The 27,168-nt window shown below is 37.9% G+C and overlaps 1 protein-coding gene across 1 annotated transcript; it reads right to left on the bottom strand.

The window, feature by feature from the left end:
• Positions 1-1,746: 1,746 nt before the first annotated feature.
• Positions 1,747-19,236, bottom strand: LOC310648785 (serum paraoxonase/arylesterase 2-like). The gene is made up of 9 exons (XM_083376827.1): positions 19,073-19,236; positions 14,337-14,407; positions 11,524-11,579; positions 9,602-9,767; positions 8,652-8,778; positions 6,643-6,846; positions 5,319-5,400; positions 3,512-3,640; positions 1,747-2,533 (listed from the first exon to the last, which is right to left on the bottom strand). The coding sequence occupies exons 1-9, from the start codon at positions 19,147-19,149 to the stop codon at positions 2,375-2,377; spliced, it is 1,071 nt and encodes a 356-aa protein (XP_083232953.1). The 5' UTR covers positions 19,150-19,236; the 3' UTR covers positions 1,747-2,374.
• Between the last annotated feature and the right edge of the window lie 7,932 nt (positions 19,237-27,168).

Raw genomic sequence — 27,168 nt, 5'->3', positions numbered from 1 at the left:
GGTCACAAGCCAACCCTTTTATTATTTTAAAATAATTTTGAAGTTAGCAATTTATTTGTTCCCACATCAGAATTACATTTGGCAGCACAAAAATGTAAGATAGGACTAGAATCCTTGGTCAACGTAGATATAACACAAATTTGAAACTCAAATATATGTTAGTAACTGATTCCTTTTCAATTTAGTTGGAAACTGTAGTGGGTTTGCAACATGTGAAAATATGGCTAATCAAGTTCCCTTATGCTGTCAAATTATACATTAAGGTGTCGTTGGAATATGGATGTACTTCCAGATTGATTACCAAAATACTTTGAAAATGTAATCGCCATTTACATTATGTTCAGCATTTTTGTGATTTGTTTTACATAACTTTTCATGACACTGAAAGTGCAAGGATGCCATCCCAAAATAGGGAATTGGTCCGCTGCTTGGTTAACCAAAGTGCACCTTCCTCTTTTTTCAGAGTAATTTATTTGTTAGTCTCAAATGTCCAGTCTGTGCCACAAACGCATGAAAGCAGCTCTTAACTTTATTCGACCAAAATCATGTGAGATAAATTGGATTAAGAACGTAACAATCTTAAAATTAGTTACATAATCTGCAGTGAAGGTTCTTTCTTTAAAAAAATGTACGACCTAACTGACTAGGCTCATACTATCAGGAAGATTTTCAGAATTAAAAGAATGGTACTGAAACATCAGTAGAAAATAAAGTGGGAGATTATATCGCAGGAAGATATTTTCACTTTCCCTCTGCCTTCTGCCCACATTACATTTACTGAGAGATTATCTTGACCCCATCAACATTCAATGCTAAGAATAATTAAGTAGAGCTGCATATGTCTTAACACATGGACATGAAAAAATGGAAGCTTTTCAGTGGATGGATGAAATGATTCTGGGTTGGTACATTAAACTCTGGGGGGGGGCAGAGGGGAAAGCAGCATTTTATTATTTCTGGGCATCAGTTACTAATGGCAGGTAATTTGCAACATGTCAGCAACTTCACAGAGGTACGATCAAATGGGAAAGCAATCTCTTCCTACATTTCCATAGAAAAAGAAAAGGAAAAGAGGTAGCAAATGTCAGCAGCACAAAATATTCACACTTAAAATTGGCAGCACTTTAGGAAAATGGAGGTAGTTTAGACACATAAAGGCTTAACTATAGGAGACTGGTTATAAAACTGGTTATATACGGCCCATCAAGAGCCCTTTTAATAACTGTGGCTGCAGACAACACGGAGTAGATAAGCATTTAAAAATAAAAATTACTTGAATTGACCAGCAACATAATTGAACAATATATGTAAGAGATATAGACCACCACAGCAATGTCAATCAGAGCTATGAGTGGAGCATCCTTCCAGGTAATTTGTGAATACATTTCCCAATAGATGATTGGTGCTTAGCTCTTTACCAGGAAATTCCACTTCAACCGAGCAGAATATACAAATCAGCCAAGAAAGAGTAAGGCAAAATTCATGAGAAACAGAAACCATTCAAGATTAACCATCAATCACCGCTACCTGATGAAAATTGAAATATGGCGCAAACTACCATTACTCTCTTTCTGGGTGGAAATGAGTTTGAACCTGCCTTGAATGAGGAATACTGGAGAAACATAATCCATTTGATCCCGTCTGTTCCAGCAAGCAAGATAAGAGGTATCGTGACCATGAAACTACTGAAATTATATTTGCTATAGTCTGGAAACAGTGAGAAATAAATTAAAGGCAAGTGGAATATTTATTTTTATTTATTTATTAAATGCTTATGTTGCCCATCTCACCGATACAGTGATTATGGGAGGTTTACAAAAAATAAAAAGATAAATATAAAAACAATTACAATTTTTAAAAGCTATATAAAAAACTAGATGGATGGCATGGGGGTAATATCTTCTTGACCATTCAACCATATCCAGTACCCTCCTTTGGGGCCCCAAGACAACCAGCAAAATCAGGTTTAAATACCTCTGAAAGGCCAAATGGCAGAGGCAAATTGGAGCAAGACGGTTCCTCAAATATGACAGGAATGTGTGCCGTATCTCTGATATTTTGGGGAACTACTAGATCGATGTGATTATACTTACAACTTTTAGATAAATGGACTGGCTAACATGAATTTGAAACCTGAGTTAATCAGGTTTATTTCCATCAAATTAGTAATCCAGTACAGAATTATCAGTAACAGCAGGGAAATTTTGAGGTTATAACATTCTATAGACGTATTTGAGTACTACACATTTTTTTTTAGTTTTTATTGTAATGCAGGTCAAAGTTTATTATGATGGACCTATATGTGTCAGAAAGCTTGGGTCACATTTCAGTGATAATGACTTTTTCAACTGAGACAAAGCTCATGATGTGCCAACTACAGATGGCAATAAAGGGCTTTTTGAAACACAGTGCCAATGATGAGATGCCTGCCATACAAGACAGCAACTGAACTTCCTTGAAGTATTGACCCATCATCCATATATACTTGAGTGATTTTAGGTTTGTCAGAAAGGATATTTTTGACAAGAAGAACCTGGAAGAAATCAAACAGAAATCAATTAGCTAGTCTCTTGCATAAAACTTTGGCTAATGAGAATCCTGCTAGAACTTCCCATTCTTCTATGCGTCCTGTTTAAAAAATAATTAAGGAACACCAGAAGACTAAATAAATAAAATAAAAATAAAAATGTTTTATATACATGCTTTACTAGAATGACTTACAGAAATAATAACTTAGTTTCAAAACATCTCAGTTGTGATCTCTTACTTCACTGTAAAAAGAGGTTTTCATGTTTCCCATCTATGTTTCATGATGTTAATCCTCGACTTATGACTGAAATTGAGCCTGCAATTTTGTAAGTCATAATGGTCATACAGTGGGTCACTACATGACTGCTTTATAATCTTTATAATCTTTTTTCGTGGCACTTGTTAAACATATGTGGCCGTCATGAAGCAAACCCATTGTTTGCTATGGGACATTTTTTGCTAGAAACTCAATGTAAATGCTGGTTTGTGGCAAAAATGTTCTTAACACTATTTGAGTTCCTGATTTCTGGTAATGTCTGATATATATATATCATCCATAGTATTTCAATAAAGGAAACTTGCAACTCTTATGAAATGTTTCTTGTTCTATTTAAAGGAGTATTTTTTTCTTTTTAAAATAACCTACAGATTATTTGAATCAATGTAGTTTTTAAGTTAGTAACATGGTTATTAAATGAATCTTCCCCATTGACTTTGCTTGTTTGAAGATCACAAAAGTGGATTAAATGATCCTGGGACATTGCAACCATCATAAATATGCTAACTGTCTGAATTTTGATCACGTGATATAGAGATACTGCAAAGTTTGAAAAATGGTTATAAACCACTCTTTTCAGTGATGTAACTTTGAATAGTCACTAAGATGAACTGTTGTAAGTTGAGGACTACCTATATTCACCCTGGTTGAAAGATTATTATATAGTTATAAAGTGCTTTGTCAAAATAATCCTTACTAACTTACCTCTGAGCCAGGAGGATTCTTTGGATCATAAGAAAGGAGTTTTGCAGCATTGGGATGACATCCTAACCAAAGGTCTCCAGTAGTACGGTCAACTGATATGTTGTCAAGGACAGTGTCCAATTTCAGGACCTACAATGAACAAAAATAAAATTATGTCCCTTCGGCTTCAAAGAAAATACAAGACATTTGCTGCAATTAAGCAGAACCACATTTCATTAGGAGCCCATAACAAAAGTCTGCTTACATATCTGTATTAGCCTTAGGCAGCTGTTTCTGTTCCTAAGCCAGACTTCTGAGCCATGAAGCTCATGGAAAAGACACCAGCAGCTCATGGTATCAACTCTAATCTCAGTTTCCTTCAACACAGGCCAAGGCTCTTAGTATTATCTAGAGAATCAAATGATCCCTATCTCTGATATAGCTCTATAATTTCGGCTTTGATTGCTAAAACTTTTCATAAATACTTTCAGTCCCAGTATGAAGAGTAATGGAAAATCATCGAAAACAATATATTATCTTTAGTCAAAGCAACCAAGACAATATATTACATATGAGTCTTGTGTATTATTACATAATCCCGAACTATTGTTCTAATTGCTACACTTACTTGTTGGGAAATTAATATTTCAAGCGAAAGGGACACGCCTATTTCTTTGACACATTTGTTTACTACCTACATTACATTTCTAAGTGATTTATAAGAAAACCTAACGATATATGAGACCATTTGGACACAATACAAACCAAATAAATTACAACAATTTGAGTGGCTAAAGAATCAAAGATATTTTCAGGACCTGCTTAAAGACCATCAAAGGAATTGGTGTTTCTAACACATACAAAGTGTTCAGATGTGATAATAGCAAAACCATAACCCCCGAGCTTCTGTCAAGTGGATATTTCCAGATTTATTTAAATGTTTTTTCACCCTGCCCATGAGAAATAGTGATATGCAAAAGGAGCTTTCTCAAGTAGCTCATGACCAAGCCACTAACAGCTTAATCAATCTCATTTAGCACTAAGCCTAGAAATAAACTGAAATTGAATTGTACTTTAGTATGAGTTTCCATAGCTACTTTAAAAACAGTGCAATGCATTTTGAACCAAATGAAGTTACTGGATTGCACATCAAGCTAATCCTACATAAGGTGTAATGCGATAGTCAAGACTAGGAGGTCAGCTTTCTGAAAGATAATTCTCAAAGATAATATAACTGATTTGTCAGCCAAAGTAGATAAAAGTTTTAGTACCGATTCCATTTGAAGTAACTTCTTCCCTCTGAAGTAACTCTAACTTGGTTATATATGAGAACAGAATAGTGTCTGCTGGCCAGGTTTTTTTCTTTTAAGCAGTCTTTTCCTATGCAGAATATTAATATGAGCCAAACTTTGGGTATTTAAGACAATGCATTTTTCTCTACTCCAACTAATATTGGTGTTCAGAATTTTATCCATTTTTTTCCTTATTCTAATACCATCTTCCTGTAGTTCTAGATAACAACATAGGCTTTCAGGAAATATCTATCCTTCCTAACTGGCCCTGACTGATAACTCCTTCTAGTCCTAAAGGCCCAATTCTATTAGTGAAACTAAGTTACCAGTATTAACATCCCATTGACATATGTCATAAACCTACCAAACACCAACAGTAATAATTCATTAGAATTAACAGAAGATACATATTCACAGAAATATATAAGATAGCAGAGCGCTTAAGTTAAAAATATATATTCAAGATCTAACTTTTGTTTCAAATATAAGAATAACTGAATAAGTCTTTGATTTATACCAAAGAGAACTAAACTTACCTTCACAGGAGATAAATTCATATTAGCCATCCTTTGAAAGACATGGATGCTATGATCCAAAATATCAGCAACATAGACAAACCTTGAAATGACATATTGTTAATTTTATTTATGTTATTTGTAAACTATTTGTCCTTATTTCTATCTCCCCTTTCCCAGAGTATATGGGAAAAATAATCAATTAAAAAGAATCTGATAAAACAATCAGCTATAAAACCATTTGGTATAAAGGGGCTGGAAGGGCTGATGGGGTTGAGAAGAGCCTTTTCCAATTTGGCCCCTGCTCAGTGGAATGTTGTATTATTGGATTACGGTAGGAAAATTGTACTTCTATTTTTAGTGAATTCTTATCACAAGATCTTTTAAAGTGGTTCTTAAAACAAATTTTATTTCATTAATGCCACTCTTTTCCTTTGAGGAAGTCTTTCCTAACTTGATCATGTTGACTCAAGATTGTTGTTGTTGTTGTTAGTTGCGAAGTCGTGTCCGACCCATCGCGACCCTATGGACAACGTTCCTCCAGGCTTTCCTGTCCTCTACCATCTTCTGGAGTCCATTTAAGCTCACGCCTACTGCTTCAGTGACTCCATCCAGTCACCTCATTCTCTGTCATCCCCTTCTTCTATTGCCCTCAATCTTTCCCAGCATTAGGCTCTTCTCCATTGAGTCCTTCCTTCTCATTAGGTAGCCAAAGTATTTGAGTTTTAGCTTCAGGATCTGGCCTTCTAAAGAGCAGTCAGGGTTGATCTCCTCTAGGACTGACCGGTTTGATCGCCTTGCAGTCCAAGGGACTCACAGGAGTCTTCTCCAGCACCAGAGTTCAAAGGCCTCAATTCTTTGACTCAAGATTAAAGAGGTTGTAATTCAATATATTTAGATGGCTACAAGTTGCACTACATTAGGAAAACCATCCAACTATATTTCTGGTCTTTTCCTCAAAACAGCAATTTTTTATAAGAGATTAGTTTTGAGGAACAAAATATATTATTGCCTTAGTTTAACTAACCTAAACCACAACAGATAGCATTATATATACCTCATCAACTTTTACTCATCTTAATAAAGTTAAGCAGGATCCCAGACTAAAGCCTTGGAGTGATTAAAAACTAGAAAGATGAGGGGAAAAACCACAGAATGTGTAAAGGGTGTGTCATTTACTTATTGCTGACAATAAAACAGTGATGTGCCAATATAATTGTTAGAAGGCAACACAGATTACAATTTTTTTAAGCTTACCCCACCTCAATTACATTATGTATTTTCAAACCCAATGTTGAAAGCCTAATGTCATAAAGAACTAAATTAAGTTAAAAAAGAAACTTACTTCCCATCTGGTGAAATATTAATGCCATTGGCACTGTAAAATCCTGATGCTACTTCTTTAACTTTCTTTGGGCTATAGTATATAACATTTGTCCAGCTCAAACCACAAAACATCTCCAAATATATATAGACAGTCTGCGATCGGAAATAATGGTCATTGGTGGCATAGAAATTTTCAGGGCCCACAGCAAGAACATCGTTGACACTATGACAAAAATGAAAAATATAAAACATAACATTATACCACTGATGTTGCATTAGTTTTAGGTTTTTTGCATTAGTTTTAAATTTTAAGTTTTAAGTTTTTTTAATTGGGGTTTTATATTTTTTAGGGATTAAATTTAATTCTTTTTAATTGTTTTTAATTTTTGTATCAATGTTTTAATTACCCTGTAAACCACCCTGAGTCCCTCAGGAAAGGGTGGTATATAAATCCAATAAAATAAATAAATAAATAAATTAGTTGCTTTCTAAAAAATTTTATGAAATTTGTAAAATTGCACCCAAACTATTTTGTACTCTAAAAACAGACCTTAAGAACACAGATCTGTTTGATAGGCTCTGTCTGACTTTGTGGTCTGCAGAAAAATTATTTAAGAGTAAATAATGTTACGAAAGATAAGCCCCAAACTATTTTGTGCTCTAAACATCCATTGAGTGTCCAAATGAATATATTCCCCAAAATCCTAAAGGTGAAATTGACTATGAAGAAAACATTGTCCTCTGTTATAATTTCTGTCTCTTTGAGGATGGTGGTAGAATGTAACATAAAGGATATGAAACTTGACAACATTCAGTAGGGCAGGCATGTTGTGAATATTTCCACAATGGCCTCGAATCTTAGCTTCTCACTTTTTATTGGGCAATTAGTTTTCTGCCCTGGCCTATTCAGCATCATTTGGAAGTTTTACGTATGCTTATCTTCTGTAACACTACATATTCCTAAGCAATTGATTTCAACAATATGTAATTTGCTTTAGATTCACATTGCATCAAATAAGGAATCAATTTGATTTTTACTTTATCTTACAATATTTATCAGTTCTACAAACTTTTTATTTTTTGACTTTCTATAAACCTTATTGAAATGTACTAGCATTAAAATCACACTGTATTGAATACCTTTTATTTTCATAGCCTTGAAAACCTGACTCTTCACCCAGTCTGTTGGTGAGAGATTGAAATCTCACTTTATCAATATTTCCATCTTTTATCTTTTTTATGTTTTAGCAATTTTATTGAAATTTGTTTGATTGCTATGAGCCGTCATGAGTCATCGAGAATTGGGATATGTACAAGCTTAATTATTAATTATGATAATAATGCTAAGTATAGAATCAAGAATTTCTTGGATATATACTATACAATCATATTGCCAAAGACAGGTACAGCCTAAGATTGGGCTAGCTTAGCAGATCCTTATATCCTGAGCTCTCCCCTTCCAAAATTCTTCTCTTGTATTTCTGGCTCCAAGCACAGAGACACATGAAGCTAGAAAGCTAATAGGCTTAGTTAGTTCCATTCTCCGCATAAAGGCAGTAATCTTCAGCATCTCCAGTTGCATTTCAGCAGCTCAAATGGAGAGTCCTTACGGTTCCATCTGACCTGTGGGCTAGAGATTCCATTGTGGAAAGTTGTCTAGACTCATTCTAGTTCTGATAATGCCATCTTTTTCCATTTCTGCCTCCTAATTTTTAATTAAAAAGTGTGCAGACATAGTTAAGACAGGAATGATTTCACAAAGTTAGGCATATACTGTATGAAGAAGTAAGATAAGCAATATTTGTTAAGCTAGATTTAGCTAAGCTTCTTTTTCTTTTGTTTATATCGTTTAATTTCCTTGACTTAGTTTTTTTAACTAGTATTTACCTTGAAACAGAAAAGCATGATGCATTTATCTATTTCACGTCACCTCATCATTTCATATTCCTTTCAATCCTCTTTTCCATTTACCCTCTCCCTTTCCAATCACAAACACAAACCTAATATATATATATTTTTATAATATACCTTGTTAGGAGCTCGTGTGTGACAGTTCTTAAGTACAGCAAATATTTTTCATCCTGAAAAAATTTAAATATCTCCACAGCTGACCTGCCTTCTGGATGATTTACCACATAGAGATATATGCTTTCATCTAGAGAAAATGAATATTTGAGCAACATTAATGCAAGTTACAATAACATAAATGCATAGTTTTCTAAGTATTCATGTAACAAGCTAAAGTAACTGTCAGCGTTTCATTAGATATAATTTCTTTTTTCTTATGCTGCTCTAAATCTCTTCTACCCTTTATATTACTGACCGTAGACCACCAAAAATGTTAAAAATACCCTTATTTTTTTCCTGAAATATGCACAACATATCACCAGGCATATCATAATTCTTTTCTAAGTTTCTGGTTGTAAGCCATTACAGTCATAAGTTTAGGCATCTATCTGGCTGGACCTGACGTTATAATACTTTGGTGGCAATTTTTAAGTGAATCACTGCAGTAATTAAGCAAATCTGTGGTGGTTAAGCAAATGCTGCAGTTGTAAATGCAAACTTATGCTTCTGAACGACTTTTTTTTTTTTTGGCTAGGAACCGGAAAAAAACTTGCGAATCACAGTCACATGACCATAGGGCATATTATAAAGACAAATCGATTGCCAAGTATTCAAAATGCAGTCATATGACATGAGAGTGGGGTGGCAGGACATTTAACCATGGCCAGAAGTGCATTATGGGCCATAAAGCACTTGTTCCAGTTCCATCTTAATTTCAAACAGTTGTTAAGCAAATGTTCGCAAGCTGAGGACTATCTGTAGCAGATATATGCAATGAGAAATATTTTGCCCATACTTTTGGCAAACCCAAAATCATGATTATCAACCAAGGCTATCTCTAATCAACTTAATCAACTCAAGCTGGAAAGTTAATATGAAGAAAATTAGAGCCATGCAATATCTTTGCTTACTCTTGTCCATATAAAAACTGATCCCATGAGGATTAAAAGAATCCAGATCAAATCCACCTTCAATCCTCAATTCAACTGGATGAGGAGTTTCTGCGTTTAGATCCATCAGTAAGATCTGTCCTCCTTTATGAGGTTCAAAGGTTTTCAAACCAGGATATTTCAGACCCTTAAAATTGAAGTGAAAGAATTTTTATCCAATGACAATCAATATTCTATCAAAATTGCTGAGACTAATGATTTCCCATGTTTTGACAGCTTTTATCTGAAGCACAGCAAAAATGAATGCAAAGTCCAGAGGCATTTTGCAATAGCTCAGTTGATATTGCTCTTTCCCAGGTAGTCTAATTACAAATATAGGACATGTTCTGGTAACCTTATCTTTAGGTTACTGTAATGTAATCAAACCTAGCAAAATAATTGTTTTCCCTGGATTTTCTTAATTCAGAACAGTGCTCAATTTTCCCCAAATCCATCTTCATTGCTATGATTTCCTGGAGTATAACATACAATATGACACCAATTCATATTTTCTGACTTATTTATCATTATTAATACTCATACAATCTCTTCCACTAGACCACACCTTTTTCATTCAGGAATATGTTTCTCCTTAATTTCTTAGGCATACAAATATTTTAATGCATTTATTTCATTCACTTGTTCATGTCCATTACCTATTATCCTCTTATGTTACAGTTTTCTATATGACAACCGTTGTTATCAAAACTGCCAATTACCAAAGCCTTAATCAACTGAGACTTTCACATAATCTAAAAGAAAGTGATCCCTAAATTATTAGCCACAAGTATATATTTATATCACATGCAGCAAACTTTGAAAAATGTTAGTAATGAGACAGTTCTGACACATTCTGGCTAGTGCAAAGTACAATCAAAGCCAATTTTGCTCCAAGTTGCTCCCATTATTTATACAAGCTAGGATATCTACAGACTATTGTACTTTATTTTTCTATTCTCTAGCTCTTCATTATTCTTACAAATTTATAATTTATTTTTTATTATTATTTTACCTTTTTTCATCATATTGGGAGTGTATAGAAAGAAAAAACCAGGCTCAAGGTTGACTCAGCCTTCCATCCTTCCGAGGTAGGTAAAATGAGGACCCAGATTGTTGGGGGCAATAAGCTGACTTTGTAAAAATGCCGCTTGGGGGCCCCGAAAGCCCTAATAAGCAGGCATATACATAGAATGAAGGCTATTGCTAAGCACATTGATTTGTGCTTTAGATTGTAAGCCGCCCTGAGTCTTCGGAGAAGGGCGGGATATAAATGGGATTAAAAAAAAAAGATCCACACAGAATGATCATAGTTGCTGAAAATGTGGGTAAATGAAATTCCAGTATTCCTACAGAATTCCTTTAGTGTCTAATAATCTACTTCCATATAGTGCACCAAATAAATGCTGCATTTATTTGCCCCAATAGACTATTTTGCCACTGCAGCTGGTGCTAAGAGTGAAACACTCCATGAATGATTTGCAGGGCTGACTAATTTGAAGCTTCCAAAACTCTGGGAATTCCTTCCACCAAAGGAATTTGATGCTATCATTTTTAACAGAATAACAGTGTTGGAAGGAACCTTGGAGGTCTTCTAGTCTAACTTCCTGTTCAAGCAGGAAACTCTATACCATCTCAGAAAAAAACATATAGAGAAATAAACATAATAAAATAATAAAATAAAATTCAGCTGTGGCCTCCTCCTATATATTTATCTTGGCTCCACCTATTGCTTAGAATTCAGCCCCCTGTGTCATCCAAGTTAAGCGCAGAGAGGCAACCCAAGGAACCTGATGATTATCAGAAAATTGAATGATTTAACCCATTCTGATAAGTTAATCCATAATGGGTACAACATTTTACATAGGAGGAATAGGGGGAAATCAAGAACAACAATGACAGCTTACAGAGCTGATGAAAGCCAACCCATTAGGAAGTACATCAATATCCTCTGCACCATTGTCTGCAAATAAAAAAGAGTGTTTATTAGTGACATTCAAATGAAGTCCTAACACAGAGGAGAATATAGTTCCAGGTAGTCCACAAAGGAGCCCAAATTTTATGTTGCTAAGTGAGACAGTTGTTAAGTGAGTTTACCCCATTTTATGACCACTGTTGCCACAGTTAAGTGAATCACTGCAGTTGTTAAGTTACTAACATGACTGTTAAGTGAATTTCTCTTCCCCATTGACTTTGCTTATCAGAAAGGCGCAAAAGGTGGATCACATGATCCCATGACACTGCAATTGTCATAAATATGAAACAATTGCCAAGCATCTGAATTTTGATCACATGACCATGAGGATGCTGCAAGGTTCGTAAGTGTGAAAAATTGTCATAAGTCATTTTTTTCTGTGCCGTTGTAACTTTGAATGGTCACTAAATGAATTGTTGTAAGTTGAGAACTAGCTTTACTGAAACCAGAGCAGTCAATGACTGCCACTGTCTGACAATAGACTAGATGCCACTTCTACTTCTATTTCACACAATTTTTCCTTTACTGTCTCCCTCACAAAGTTGTCGCTGCAAGACATCCTCTGTGTAAGACATTATAGGAGAGATGGATCATTAGGTTGCGCAATAAGCAGCCTTACAGCCAAATCGTTACAATAGTCCATTTAAAGATATCTTAGAGCCGGACCTTGGACTGACATCCATTTGAGAATGATAAACCAGGTGTTGCCTCACTTCTAGGAATCATTAAAATCTGAGTGGATGGAGAACAGATTCAAAGATGCTTGTACACAATATTCCCTCCAATTCCTCCATTTTGAAGGTAGCTATTCACTCCTGCCAACCCCAGAAGACTGAGATTATGCATAAAGCTGTCAATAGACAGCCAATGGATTGAAGTAAAAACACAACTCAGTGTCCTGCCTTCTGAACTATTCCGACTCCTGGAATAACAAGTATCTCATCATATCTGCTCTATGCAGGAAGTAGGGAAAAAATTGTAGGTCCTATTCCATTCCACGCTATATGCATGTGTTTATCTTTGCTCAGTAAAATATTTATTAACTATATAGATACTGATAGTGCTTTGAATTATTAATGATCCCTGAGGAACTAAATTATCATTTTAATGTAGTTTGGTGTCCTTCACTTGTAACTGTGGCCAAGGCTGGATGGGCTTGCTGACCCATTTTTTGTTTTTTCATGGCATCTCTTTGTTGTTGCTAAAGCCATATGCCAGCAATTAAGCATTTTAATAACAAGTAGTTAAATATACAGAAGTGGAAAACTCTTCCAGAAGAATACTTACATCTTCCAATCAGCCAATTAAAGCAGCTGATTTTGTCGTCTTTTCAGGAATATCTCAGCCTCCTTTCCCACCCCACTCATTCCTCTGCTGCAAGAAAAACTTCACTCTTTTGAAAAGTGTGATTGTTATCTGCAGTTAGAGAACAAACTACCCAGGTAAGTTCCCTTATCTGCAATCAAAGGATGCAAAAATTCTGTTGCTATGGAGATCCTGCAGAATAAGCAAAGGCCACAAGAAACGTTGACTCTGTTTAATCTTTGTCTGGGAAGGATACATCTTCTGAAGCCCTGCTTCATCTTTCTAGGGTGGTGCTTGTTTTGCATTGTTATCTGAAGGCCACAGAAGTCATTTATTCTGTACAGGCATTTTTTCCCTTTTTGGTTTTGTGTTCTGCAATGCCCAATTAAAGAAGCCATACAAGGTATACAGTATGATCATGCATGCGTAGTAAGCTTTCAATTTCTACTAAAAGCATGGCAAGTCAAATGTTTAACAATAGCTCAGTTTTACTATTAGTAAGAACAACTGCAGGTAATTCTTGACTTATGACCATTTGTTTAATAATTGTTCTAATTTATCACAATGCCAAAGAAAGTGACTTACCACGAGTCCTTGCACTTATGACCAGCATCCACAGTCACATGACACCAGTACATTGTAATTGTTTTAAATACCTGCCAGTTGCCAAGCACCTTGATTTTTTGATTTGGTGTATTACAGTGTACTGGGGACATGTGACCACCATTTAGGACCTTTCCATGAAGCTTCCAGGCAGCAAAGTCAATGGGAAGCTGAATTCACTTAAGAAATGTGTAATTCACTTAATGACCACAGCAAAAAGTTGTAAAATCAGGTGTGACTCACTTAACAAGTGCATCAGTTAAATGACAGAAGTTCCAGTCCCAGTTATGGTCCTAAGACAAGGAGTACCTATACTTTATATAAGACACAGGCTGCTGTTTACCAGAGTAGCAGTGGCTGACACAGTCCATTTCCATATTTCCAACCCCTGAAGTGCCATACAAGCACTGATTTAAACAATATTAACCCAGAGAGTGGTTTGCTGAATGTTAGTTTAGTGTTATAAACATAGTTGAACATTTAGTTGGCCTGATTTGTGTATAACTCCTTGCTTAGCATCATGTTCAAACTGAAAATTGATTTCAGAGAACTGGCTTCAAATCTACAGTCAGCCAGAAAGCTCATAGAGGGACTCTATGCTTTGATTGATTTTTCACATGAGGAAATATTAGTGGGGTGGGTGTGTTTCCGCTGCATTTTACTCTTTTCTCTGTACAGAAATCTTTGATTAAAAATATAGTAAACATCTAACTGTATAGAAAGCAGAGCGACTATGTGCTTTCCTCAGCAAATATATGACCAGCAGATATGATATATGATCCTGCAGATATGCACAATTATTCTGCATAAGTAATAACGAAGATGCCACAGATTTACCAATTCCTGGTATAAGTTCACAGTTAGGAAGGCGCTTTGGAACCAGTTCTCGGGTGGCAAACAGCCTCTGCCTGCAAGGAAAAGTGGTAAACATGCCAATATGCTCAATAAAATGGACAAATAAAATTGCACAATGCACCACACAGCAAATGCAAAACTACTTTTACTTGAGATTGGCTATATTAATGACAGAATCTTGCAAGTTTTGTGCTGTACCTTCTTTTCCTTATAGTTCAGTGGTTTAGGGAAGTGTTTGCTTGAATCACTTCAAGCAGAGGGTTATAACTAGATTCCTCCCAATTTGGAATAAGCCTCAGCTCTGCTTCCTCCTTCTTATATGAGAAAAAAACAAAGTAATCTTATGCATGTAATTCTATTTGTTAAATTGAAATCAAACAAATTACAACATTCAGAATTAAAGAAAAAAATCAGACAGAAAGTTCAGTAATGCTCCACCTTGTATATGACTAACCAAATAATATGAAAGGGGGGAAAAGCATGAAAGCTTTTAGTATTAGTATTAACATTACAAAATTAAAACCATTGGAATTCTCAATACAAGTGAACAGTTCATTTTGTTCATCTTGTGCTGGGGCTCCCTCCTGTGGCAAAAACAAAAAAAAAATTAAAAGAGTTTAAAAAAAAGATCCGATGCTTTTTAAAATGAAATTGAAAGTTAATTTCAGCCAAATCAAAACAGTTAAACAATATGTTGTCTGATTGGAAACAAATTATTTTTTTCCTAATGATTCCTTTTATCACTCAGCAACACAACAACATTACATTTTTTTGGTTTTTTAAAAATAGACTATACTTTGCTAATTTTTTAAAAATGATATTCTTCTGTTTGTTTCCTATAAATACACATTGGTGGTTACCTCTCATCATGAGCACAATTAATGCTCTTTGACTAATAATATTAACTCGATAAGAACAACCTTTGCCATTTTCTGTATAATCTGCAAAAAAAGATAGGTTACATTTGCTTTTTGAGTGACATGGCTTTTGACTGTGACAATTGTGCATTTATCTCTTTTGCTCCCTCCTACCCTTAAATATGCAATATTTGTAGTACAGTGGTGTATTAAACAGAAAACTACATTTGGAGATGGGAGAAAAGTAAATATTTTTTTTATTTTTTTTATTTTAATTCCATTTATATCCCGCCCTTCCCCGAAGACTCAGGGCGGCTTACAAACTTAGCAATAATATACTTATCAAGCACTTCAAGTTCGATATTTTTCAGGGCATTCAGCTGGGGAAGTATCAAGATTGCATTTAGCTTCGGAAATATTTGGCTCCTTTCCTTTATATATTTGTCACCAATCAACAGAGTGGAATGTTTTATTTGTTTTCATACAACACAAGCTGGAAGGAAAACTTTTTTACTGTCAATTCCAAGTTTGGCTTTTGGGAGGGAAGTGCACAAATAGAATCTCACAATTATATGATGCTGTATCTGGGGGACATAAAATTGCAAGCAACTGACATCTCAATCCTGAGTTGCCACTGAATCTGTAATTGAAGAAATGCTCCATCAGAAATGGCAGCCTTGTGCCTGAAGACGCACTCCTGTTCCCAGGGGAAGGAATGCCTGACTTGGCGTCTCTTCCAGATCCTGGGATCTTGCTGTAGCTGCAAACCAGCATCATTAGAAAAAGGAATCCAAATTCTGGGAAATAGTTGAGGTTTTCAAAAATGATTAGCAAAGAAATATTGGAAAATTTTAAGCATTATTTTCTTTGTGTGTGTGTGTGTGTGTGTGTTTGTAAAAAGCACACATGGAGGCAGGAGTCTGAAGAGGTAGGATAGGTAAAGGTAAAGTTTCCCCCGCACATGCGTGCTAGTCGTTTCCGACTCTAGGGGCCGGTGCTCACCTCCATTTCAAAGCCGAAGAGCCAGCGTTTGTCCGAGGACGTCTCCGTGGTCATGTGGCCGGCATGACTAGACACCAAAGGTGCGCGGAATGCTGTTACCTTCCCACCATAGTGGTCCCTATTTTTCTACTTGCATTTTTACATGCTTTCAAACAGCTAGGTGGGCAGAAGCTGGGACGAGTAACAGGCGCTCACTCTGTTACACGGCACTTGGGATTCGACCTGCCAAACTGCCTGATCGACAAGCTCAGCATCCTAACCCACTGAGCCACCGCGTCCCTTAGAGGTAGGATAGGGCAGTCCATTTCTGGCTAGCAAGTGAGCACTACTAGGCTAACAGTTTTTCTATGATCAGCTACTAGTCAGAAAACCATTAGCTGGCAGCTCTTTGTGAGTCCAAGACCTCAGCAACTTTATAATGTTTTGACTTCAATTTCCAGAATTCCCTAGCCGGCATTAGCTGGGGAAATCTGGGAGCTAAAATCTATTTGTCTTAAGGTGGCTAAGGCATTGGGGAAAATTGCTAAACAATCATATTATCAGTTCTTTACTCATAGCATTCTGATATCTGAATATATCTGTCAGAACATCCCAGATCAATCTCAGAAGCGTTTCAAATTGGATTCAAGGCTTTAGGAGACAGAAAGACTGGTTCTCCAAAAAAAGGTCTTACTGTTTTAAGCTATCTTTTTGTAAACAGTATTTACAAAACTTTAAACAGCAAAATAAAATCCTTTAAATACATAAAAGTTAGGATGCTGTTTGTTGTTCAAGCATTAATATTAAATTACCACAGAGTGTTCTCTATAGATAAGAAACATTTTAAATGAAAGCTATAGCAGTCCTCTGTCTAATTAGCTGCTAATTAGCAGACTGATCTGCCCCTTAGAGTAGGGTAAAACAGCTTTTCCCCACTGGCTATCTTCTCTTATTTGTTAGACTAAATCTCCCATTATCCTCAGCCAAAATAACTATCTGGCCAGAAAAATTACCTGCTCTTCAGGTATAGTTGTACAATTAAAAACTGCACACCATTCCTTATTGTAAGCAAATAACAATTTGGGCCATAGGGCTTATGACAGCTGAAGCCCAACCCATGTAAAAAGTAAAGATAGGTAATGCCAGCTATTCCACTCTGATAAATGAAATGGTGCAAGGAGAACCACATATCAATAAACCACATCTGTAGCAGTCTCACATACTCAGGGTTGTGCTTGCATGTGAGTGGCTGCATGCTTCTTTTTCCTCATTTGATAGAAAATCTTGCTGATTTTGTAGCAAGGGATCAGACAGGATGGAAACAGAAATTACATTAGCAATTGCACTTTTCAATAATCAGGAATTTGGATGAACATGCATGCATTCAGCCTTCCTGACAAGATAGCAAGAATTTTAATAATTATTCCTTTATAAACTTGTACAAAACCTGTATAATATTTTTATTTATTTATTATTTATTTATTTTAATCCCATTTATATCCCGCCCTTCTCTGAAGACTCAGGGCGGCTTACAGTTTAAGCACAAACCAATGTGCTTAGCAATATTGTATTAGTCATAAACAAAAACTTGTTAATTTCAGCTCATTTTTGCAAAGGCACAATATTCCTGCTTATTGGGAACAAAATTTTGAAACAGTCAACATAATCTGGTTAAAGTAGCAAACAGAGAAGTGCAGACAAGGAGCTCACCAAGAAATTGAAATAGACTGGTCCTTTCGATCAAATCCAGGGAAGAAACTGGGGGAAAAGAATACTTCAATTCTCAAAGGAAAAGCAAGATATAAATATAATTCTGAATTATGCAACTGAAAGCCACACCCTTGAGCTGGTTGCAGCAGGGATGAGATACTTTGAAATCACCTCTCAGAATTACCCAAGGAAGAAAAATTACAAAATTCACCCAGCATGAAGTCACTGTTGCTAAATAAAAAGTGCTCCCGTGCTGCTACTGTTTCCCCATCCCAATTCTTCAAAAGCAAACTGAAGACAGTCCTTGATCTTCACTTCTGCCAAATTCAAAATGTGAAAAGCAATTACATAGGCATTCCCCACCCGAAGTGCTATAGAACAAAACTGTAGTGGTAAAAAAAAAATCATTCAGCTTCATACCCTATAAACATAAAATGATTTTTGTGCTTAGGCCCATCAACAGGAGCAGCTTATACAACGGGATGCTGCAAGGGTGATGCAAGATTCCCTATAAATGGAAAAATGGACTCCAGACAGCCACAGCATTTCAAAGCAACACAGCTTTGTTATAGTTTCAAATAGAATATTGTAATGTATAAATTAATGTTGAGAAACTTTGATGATGGTTCCAGGTATAGGAAAGCCACTGCAATTAGAAGGCTGGATTAAATGATGGATTGCCCATAACCAAATCCAAACTCACTGGACACCTTAGATTTTGTTTTTCAATGATAAACTAACTACCCCACAAAATTGTGAGAATAAATAATAGAACTCAGTGAAGGAAAGTACACCTGTCTTGCCATCCTGGAAGAAATACATGAGTAACCAGGGGGGGGGGAAGTGCTTGTTTATTCCAAGCCATTTGATGTATTAATAATTTCACAGGAAGCATTTCACCGCATTATTGTACAGACTTATCTTAACTTCTAAGTAAATAAGCACAGAAAACTCATAACCAAGACACAGGCATAGTATCGAACTCAATTGAATTTACCAGAGTATTCACCAGGCTGCAGCGCTAAAGACGAAAGACAAAACAAATTACACCCAATCGTATACCTACTCAAATCAAACGGGTGAAAATCGCCGAAATTTGCACGGAGGAGCACGCGGAGTCTAGATAAGTTCATATCGAAGCAAACCGGCTAAAACCGATGCTATACTTACCGAAACACTATGAGCCTCTCCACGAACAAGGCTCCAAAAACGACTAAGACTGTCATCAATAGCATCAGCCTCCTCATGGTTTAGCCTGACTTCGCTACCTACGAGACGACGACGACGACCCGCCAGTAATCTCCAGGGAGAAATGTGATCCCGCGGCTCTCGTTTGGCTTGATGTTGAAGAACCAACTCCGGAGCGCCTCCCACAGCCAGGAGATCGCCTCGAAGGGGAAACACCCAAGCTCGTCTGTCTGCACTAATCACCACCCAAGTTGGCAGGGCGGAGGCGGGAACTAAAAAGTTTCCTAGATGCGCTGCGTTCTCCAAGGTAAGGTAAATATGAAGACCTTCTCGAATCACGATTGTCAGACTCTTGGCGACGATTTGAGACGCATTGACGCAGTTTTCTGAGAAACAACAGCTTCCCTCTATCTTCTACTGGGAGATATATTTTTTTCCGATTTCCCAGTCTAGTGTGTGGCTCTAGGATTCACTTTTCACACACCAAATAATAAATCCAGAAGAAAATATATTTTATCATATGGTATGCAAGCTTTCCTAGAATGTGCTGTAACCTCGATGAGACAACTATTTTATCGATTGAGGTCAAGACAAGATGATCTCTGGGCCAGGACCAAGGCAGTGGGGGCCGTTCCTTCACTGTTTCCAGGATGGTTTCGCGGGCCGCATGAAACCACTTCGCGGGCCGGATCTGGCCCCCGGGCCTTGTGTTTGACATGTCTGCTCCAGATCATAAAAAGGCCTTGGAATTTCAATGCTTAAGAATAGTGTTTGTGGAGTAACAACTTCCCATCTTGTTATTTTTAATTTAAGCAATCTTAAAAATTAATTTGGGAGTCAGGTATCATGCTGAGTGCTGAGGGAGGGGTTTGGCTGCTTTATTGGCTCTTTATTGTGGACTACATTTTAGGAGGTGCAAAAGAGTTCATTGCAGAGACCTAGCCTGAAACGGTCTTGCCCCGTTTGCATCTAACCCCGGCATAAACTTTTTCCAACTGTCCCCCCATCACCTCATCCAGAAAATCTTGAATTGTGCTTAATTGTAGTTCCCCTATACAGGTAGTTGTCTACTTACAACCACAATTAAGCCCAAAATTTCTGTTACTAAGTATGATAATTGTTTTGTTCCATTTTACAACCTCTCTCCTCACAGTTGTTTAGTGAATCACTGCAATTAAGTTAGTAACCTGGTTGTTAAGTGACTCTGGCTTCTCCATTGACTTTGCGTGTCAGGAGGTGTTCTCATGATACCGGCACACTGCAACAGTCTTAAATATGAATCAGTTGCCAAACACTGAATTTTGATCACATATCCATAGAGATGCTGCAACAGTTGTGTTATGTTGCGGGTTCTTCGCGCAAGAAAGGAGATGGGGCAAGTGAGTTCAACAAAGCTCATGGTTTATTGCTTGCAGGATCTGAACTGGGAATTGGGCTGCAACTAGCAGCAATTTATAGCCTAGCCCAGGGTTAGGCAACCTCGGTTCTTTTATGACTCATGGACTTCAACTCTCAGAATTCCTTAGTCAGCTATGCTGACTCAGGAATTTTGGGAGTTGAAGTCCATGAGTCATAAAAGAGCCAAGGTTGCCTACCCCTGGCCTAGCCCCTAGGCGGCAGCCAATAGGTTTAAAGCAACCATTGCTGCCTAGGGACAGCCAATAGCTGCAATGGAGACTGGATTCTGGGTTGCTGGAGAGCCGTTAGTTGCTCCAGCTAACCACATGGTATTACAATTGAGCCCAATACATAACACCCCTCCCCTCTTAGATCAGACAACATCAAAGCAATAGTTGGCCTTAATACAATTAACAAGACTTAACATCATAGCAACCTTAAATAAAAAAACAATACAAGTTACAAGTGTTAACATTGTAGCATCTGAATGAATAAGCTTTCATTGACAGCACACTAGACAGTTATCATAGCATCTGAATGAATAGGCTTTCATTGACAGTACGCTAGACAATTAACATCATAACTCCAGTTTTCAGTACAACAATGACTTACAGTACAGACAACATTATAGTTCTTTATTTTACAATCTAATCAGCAAGATAAGAAGGAGGCTTCAGTGCCCTTGTGTAACGCCACAGAGTTCCAGTCACTTTGTGGTCTACCAGCTTACCCATTTTGCCAGGTAGACCCCAGAGTGAGACTGATCAGCAGAGTAGGCACAACGGTTGTTGAAGTCTGGTTGGCTTGCTCCTTCAGGGGATCCATGTTGCATTTCTGGACTCCCCTCTTCTACGCCCAGTTCCTCATTGGTTATGAAGGAAGAGTCTTGAGGGTCCATGTATGGGCTGGCTTGACCGCAGGTTTGTGGACTTTGGGAGGAACTCATGACACAGTCCTCGCTTAGTGGCCATTCTGGAAACCGTTTTCTGAATTGATCAGTGTGGTGTCTGACAACTCGCCCTCCCTCCAGCCCCACTTTGTAAGACGGGCCCAGATAATTTGGTAATTTTACCAGGAACCCACAGATTCCCATGACCATAGTTTCTGGCCCATACCCAATCGCCCATTTGCAGCCCCCTAGGGGGTTTGGTCGAGAGGCTTCTGCTGCCACTCTGTCTGGATGCAACCTGTCCAGTTTAGTGATCAGATGCCTCCCCCAACGCAGTTCTGCAGAACTTTTGCCTGTAGCAGTGCAGGGCGTAGAATGCTGGCAGAGTAGAAAATCTGCCAATCTGTGATGCCAGTCACCTGTTACAATGCACTTGAGTGATTCCTTCATTGTCCTCACCATACGTTCAGCTTGACCATTACTGGGTGGGTGAAAGGGGGCAGACGTTGCATGTCTGATAAGATTTGCTCTGAGGAAAGCCTGAAATTCAGCAGCAGTGAATTGGGCCCCATTGTCTGAAACTAAGACATCTGGCAACCCATGTGTGGCAAAGAGTTTTCTCAGCACCTGGATGGTCCTAGCAGTAGTCATGTTTGCAACTGGAATTACTTCCAGCCATTTGGAGTGGCTGTCCACCACTATGAGAAAGAGCTGTCCCTGAAAGGGCCCAGTGTAGTCTATCTGAATTCTAGACCAGGGAGATGGTCTAGAATGTGTTTCCTCCCACCTGTGAACTGGGGTGTGTGGCATCCCAGGCCTAGATTGCTGACATGTATAACAGCCGTGTACCTGTGCCTCAAAGTCCTTGTCAAGGCCAGGCCACCAAAGGTAGCTTCTTGCTAAAGCTTTCATTCTGACAAAGCCTGGATGGCCCTCATGTAATGACTGTAAAACTCTCAGTGAAGAGGGAATTATGACTCTGTTTCCCCATAATATGCACCCCTTGTGGGCTGATAGCTCATGCCTTCTGACAAAGTAATTCTGAGACTCAGAACCTGGGCTTTTATCCAACCACCCCGTGTGTACCCAAGAAAGCACTCTACTAAGTGTTCTATCTGTACGTGTTTCTGCAGCAATGTCCCTAGCATGGAGGGGAAATACATTAAGGGCTTTATTAATTGTACATTTATAGTCTGCACATATCTGAATTTCCCCGTTAGCTTTAAGTGGGGTGACTATAGGAGTTTCCCATTCCCCACCATCAACTGGTTGTAAAACACCCTGTTCTACAAGCTTGTCTATTTCTGAGCCAATTTTATGTTTGAGAGCAAAAGGGACTCTTCGTGGCTTAACCCTAATGGGAACTATGTTGGGGTCTAGCTTGAATGAGATAGGCGGGCTTGTGTATGTTCCTAGGGCTGAATCAAAAATGTCTGCAAAGTCCTCACAAACTGACGAGAGGTTTACAGCTTGTGTCTGGTTGATACCAGTAATCTGAATGCCTAAGGCATCAAACCAATTGAGTCCAATGAGACTTGTTCTCTGCCCCCCTACTACTATGACATCCAGGTGCCCATAAAACCCCTTAAATTTTACAGTCATGATGGCTTCTCCCTTAACTTTAACTTGAGCATTTTGAAAGTCAGTTAAAATTATGTCTGAGGGCCTCAGCTTGGCCCATTTGTTACTGCACCTGCACAGGTGTCCTGGGAAATAATGGAGACAGCAGAGTCCAATTCCATTTTACATGGGACTCCTTGTAGCTCTACCAGCAGTTTGAGTTTAGATTTGAGGGGGCATCGGGCCCCAGTGTGGCACACACTTCTACGGCTTCTGCAAAACCCCACACTAACTGGACTCCTGGTCGGATCTTCTGACTGGTGGCTGGGTGGCCGGTCCCTCTGGCGAGCTCTGCAGACTGCTGTGATGTGGCCTGTCTTGCCGCAGGCCCTGTACATGGCTGACCAGAATCTGCAATTGGCGCGAAAATGGTTGCCGCCTCACCCTTTACATCTAGGTAAGAGAACTGCCTTGTAAGTGTTCTCTTGCTGTTTTCTGCTGTGTTGCTGCGCATCGGTTTGCTTGTGAAGCTTGTTGACTTCAGGATCTTCTTCCTCCAGAGATTCCTCTAAGTGCTTGGCATCCTCATGGTGGACTGTTTTTTCATGTTTCGTCATTTGGGCGGGCTGGACTGTTTGGACTGCGCCCATGGCAGCCTCATCTGCCATAACTTCATCTTGAGCTTCTGAAAATGTTAATTTCGGTCTGGCAAAAAGTCTTTGTTGGAGTGTTTGGTTCCGCAGGCTGCAGATGAGCTGTTCTTGCAGTCGCTCCTCAAGGTTCGAAAATTTAGAGGTGTGTGGTCTGCCTCAAGGCCGCGATAAATTCTGATGCTGTTTCGCCAGGTTGATGTACTCGCTGATCAAACATTAAGCACCATGCAATTGCTGCTTTTGTGGCCTGGTCAAAAGATTTCAAAACAGGGAATGATGAGGTTAATTGCAATGCAACTCTTAGGAAAGAAAATGAATAGCGATTTTTAGTTAAACGAACTTAGCTACTTCAGACATGATTTTATATGATACAGGCAACATTTATGGCTGGTATTAAAGGTCTAAGTCCATTTCTGTTCAGTTAGCTCATTTATTTATTTACTAAGAAACAGGTGATATGTTATTTCTGTATTTAAACCAGCCTTTTGCAAGCTGATAACCATCTGAAGAGTTTATGATATACATGCTCTAGTCTAAGAGTTACCCTTAAAGTTTTTGCAATGCTTTTCTTGCAGGCTGAATCATTAATTAACTAGGCACACCTTAATTTAAGGCACTAATCTTCTTCCTCCTATTTTCCCCACAACAACCCTGTGAGGTGGGTTAGGCTGAGAGAGAGTGATTGCTGCAAAGTCATCCCGCCAGCTTTCATGCCTATGGTGAAGCTAGAACTCACAATCTCCTAATTTCTAGGCTGGTATCTTAATCATTAGACAACACAGGCTTTCATCCTGAAACTGAAGTCCCAATAATTCTTTATTCATTTTTTTTATTTCTGTCAGTGCTTCATTTTTTTTGAGATAAAGTTTTAAATACAATGCATTACACAGGGGTCCCCAACCTCCGGTCCATGGACAAGTACTGGCCCCAGCATGCCAGCAACTAGTCCGCACAAACAAGGAAATTCCCATCTGCGGGATGCAGGCAGCACACAAAACCATGCCCCCTCCAGTCCATTGAAAAACCTCTCTCCACGTAACTAGCCCCTGGTGCCCAAAAGGTTGGGGACCTCTGCATTACACGTAGTCCTTGACTTACAACGTTCTTCGGGAGAAGGGCGGTATAAAAATTAAATAAATAAATAAATAAATAAATAAATTTATTTAGTGATTGTTTGAAATTACAACAGCACTGACTAAAATGACTTATGACTGTTTTTCACACTTAGAATGACTGCAACAGCCTCTTGGTCAGGTGATCAAAATTCAGACACTTGGCAACTGGCATGTATTTATGACAGTTACAGTGCCCTGGAGTCATTTGATCACCTTTTGCAACTTTCTAACAAGTAAAGTCAATGGGGAAGCCAAATTCACTTAACAATCATGTTACTAATTTAACAACTGCACTAATTCACTTAACAATTGTGGCAAGAAAGGTAATAAAATGGGGCAAAACTCACTTAACAACCATCTGGCTTAGCAATGGAAATGTTGGGCTCAGTTGTGGTCATAAGTAGAGGGTTTACCTATACCACAGGTCTGCAACCCGCGGCTCTGGAGCCGCATGCAGCTCTTTCATCCGTCTCCTGCGGCTCCCAGTCCTCTGCCATGTGCAGTCAAAAAAAAAAGTGGGACTAAATAAGTTCAACCAATCAATTCAAATATGCAGGGTAGGTGCATATCTCGCCTTGGCTCCACTCTTCAGTCAAACCCTGTTCTGCGTATGCTTGCATGTATGCGCATGCACACATATTTTTTGCGGCTCCCAGTTTTTCATTTTGTGAGCGAACCGGTTCCGAGTGGCTCTTTCACTGTTTCAGGTTGCTGACCCCTGAGCTATACAAAAGAACACATGCAGAAATGTATTGCAATCCATTCTGAAGAGAAGGTCATGTCATATTTCATAAAGAATCCATGAAGGGCAGGTATGAGTGGGTTGGAGTACAACCCAAAAAAATTATTTTCACAGCTGATCCAAACACACAACTGGGTGGATTATATTTGTCCACTCATTCTTTCTCAGTTGCCGACTTCACTCATTGTACTAAATCATTGTTTTCTGAACTTGTTTGTATTTGCCTTTAAGTCAGCATTGCTGTTGATGACTGAACAAAACCTTGCAGGATTTTTTTTGGCAAGATTTGATAAGTGGTTTGCCATTGGCTGATGCTTTCTAGGGCTTAGAGGTATAGTTTACATACCATAGGTGTTGGTTTTGCCTACTGTACTACACTAAGCCAAGACAAACCAGACCACATTATGATTCAGTGTAGTGAACAAGCTCAGACAACTAAGCTTTGTCACAAGACTGTTGTGAAGATGAAACAAGATAGGAAGAGAAGAACTTTGTAATAAAGAATCTATTCATTGAAGGAAAAAAGTATAATGAAAATCAAAATACATTATCTGGGCACCAGATTGTGTTTTGAGGCTGTCTGTTTTTATTGATAGATGTGGGACCATTCAATGGAAGTGTTTCAAATTCAAAACATCCTATTTTGGGTTTGAAATGCCCTGTTTTGAGCCACGGAGCTTGAATGCAAAACAGACCATTCCCAGAAGTTTGGTAGTGTTTCATTCAGGTTCTTTCTAAAGGGAGATTTAAAACTCGAAGTGGGGACATTTGTGTGAAGGCTATTTCGGTCCTTCGCTCTATTTGCCACTAGTGAAGGACACACTCAGATACAGTACTATCAGTATGGGAGAATGTGTGGTTACCTGTTTATGTTTCACATTAAATGCACCAGGACATAATTTACACAAAGAATTGATAACAAAATATCATGTATTTTTTCAGCCTTGGGAAAAATCAGCTTTTTGTTTTTGATTCCAGATCCAAACTTCCTGTGAGTTGTACATGCCACGTCTCAAATCCTTTTTCTTTTTTCCTTTTTTACTGCTCCTAGCATTGGGATGGCAAATGATGAGGCCTCGGTGAGGCCTAAAATTAGCTACTTAATATCTATATAAAACATTCCATTCATTTATGATTTTGGGTGAAAGGTCACAAAGATAATAATCTCCCTACCTGCCTTATATCATGGCATGTTTTCAAATGAAATTTCTTTTGTACAAACATCTACATGCAGTATAACAAGTAAAGCAGAGGCAAAGTAGCAGGGACAAAAATATTTCTGAATTAAAACTTTCAGTTGCATACATAAAATGCTAATATTATCTGTAGTAGCTGTGTCCATGCAGTAGAGGAATAATTGAAATTATACTTTTAAAATGTGTTTTGATTTTTCCCCATCCTGCAAATGCTTGCCAGAAATTATTGCTTCCATTCTGTACTAATCACCTTGGACAATCTGATTTGTTTTATCTGAAGCTATTATTTTCAGATCAATCTGATTACACTTGTTTGACTACAGCTAGGTACTGTTTTTTATTTGTACATAGCTTCTTTTCTAATTCTCTTAGGTATTTTAGAAGGTCTTTATTCTTTTTATCCCAATTAACTGCAATTTTCTTGCTTTATTTGCTGATCTATAACCACATAAAAACCAATTGATTGATTGATTGATTACCTTTAAATAACTTTAAATAACTTTCGTCCGGTCTCCAACCTTCGCT

This window comes from Vipera ursinii, assembly GCF_947247035.1.
Source record: "Vipera ursinii genome assembly, chromosome: Z".
Classification (NCBI taxonomy): domain Eukaryota; kingdom Metazoa; phylum Chordata; class Lepidosauria; order Squamata; family Viperidae; genus Vipera; species Vipera ursinii.
Note: the sequence above shows the minus strand (reverse complement) of the source record. Positions and strands in the feature narration are given on the sequence as shown.

Coding starts and splice junctions, on each gene's coding strand:
- LOC310648785 (XM_083376827.1), bottom strand. CDS start 19,149: ATGAGGAGGCTGATGCTATTGATGACAGTCTTAGTCGTTTTTGGAGCC. Junction 9,768..11,523: donor GGTTGGCTTTCATCAGCTCT/GTAAGCTGTCAT, acceptor TTCAATTTTAAG/GGTCTGAAATATCCTGGTTT. Junction 3,641..5,318: donor TGAATTTATCTCCTGTGAAG/GTAAGTTTAGTT, acceptor TGTTCATTGTAG/GTCCTGAAATTGGACACTGT.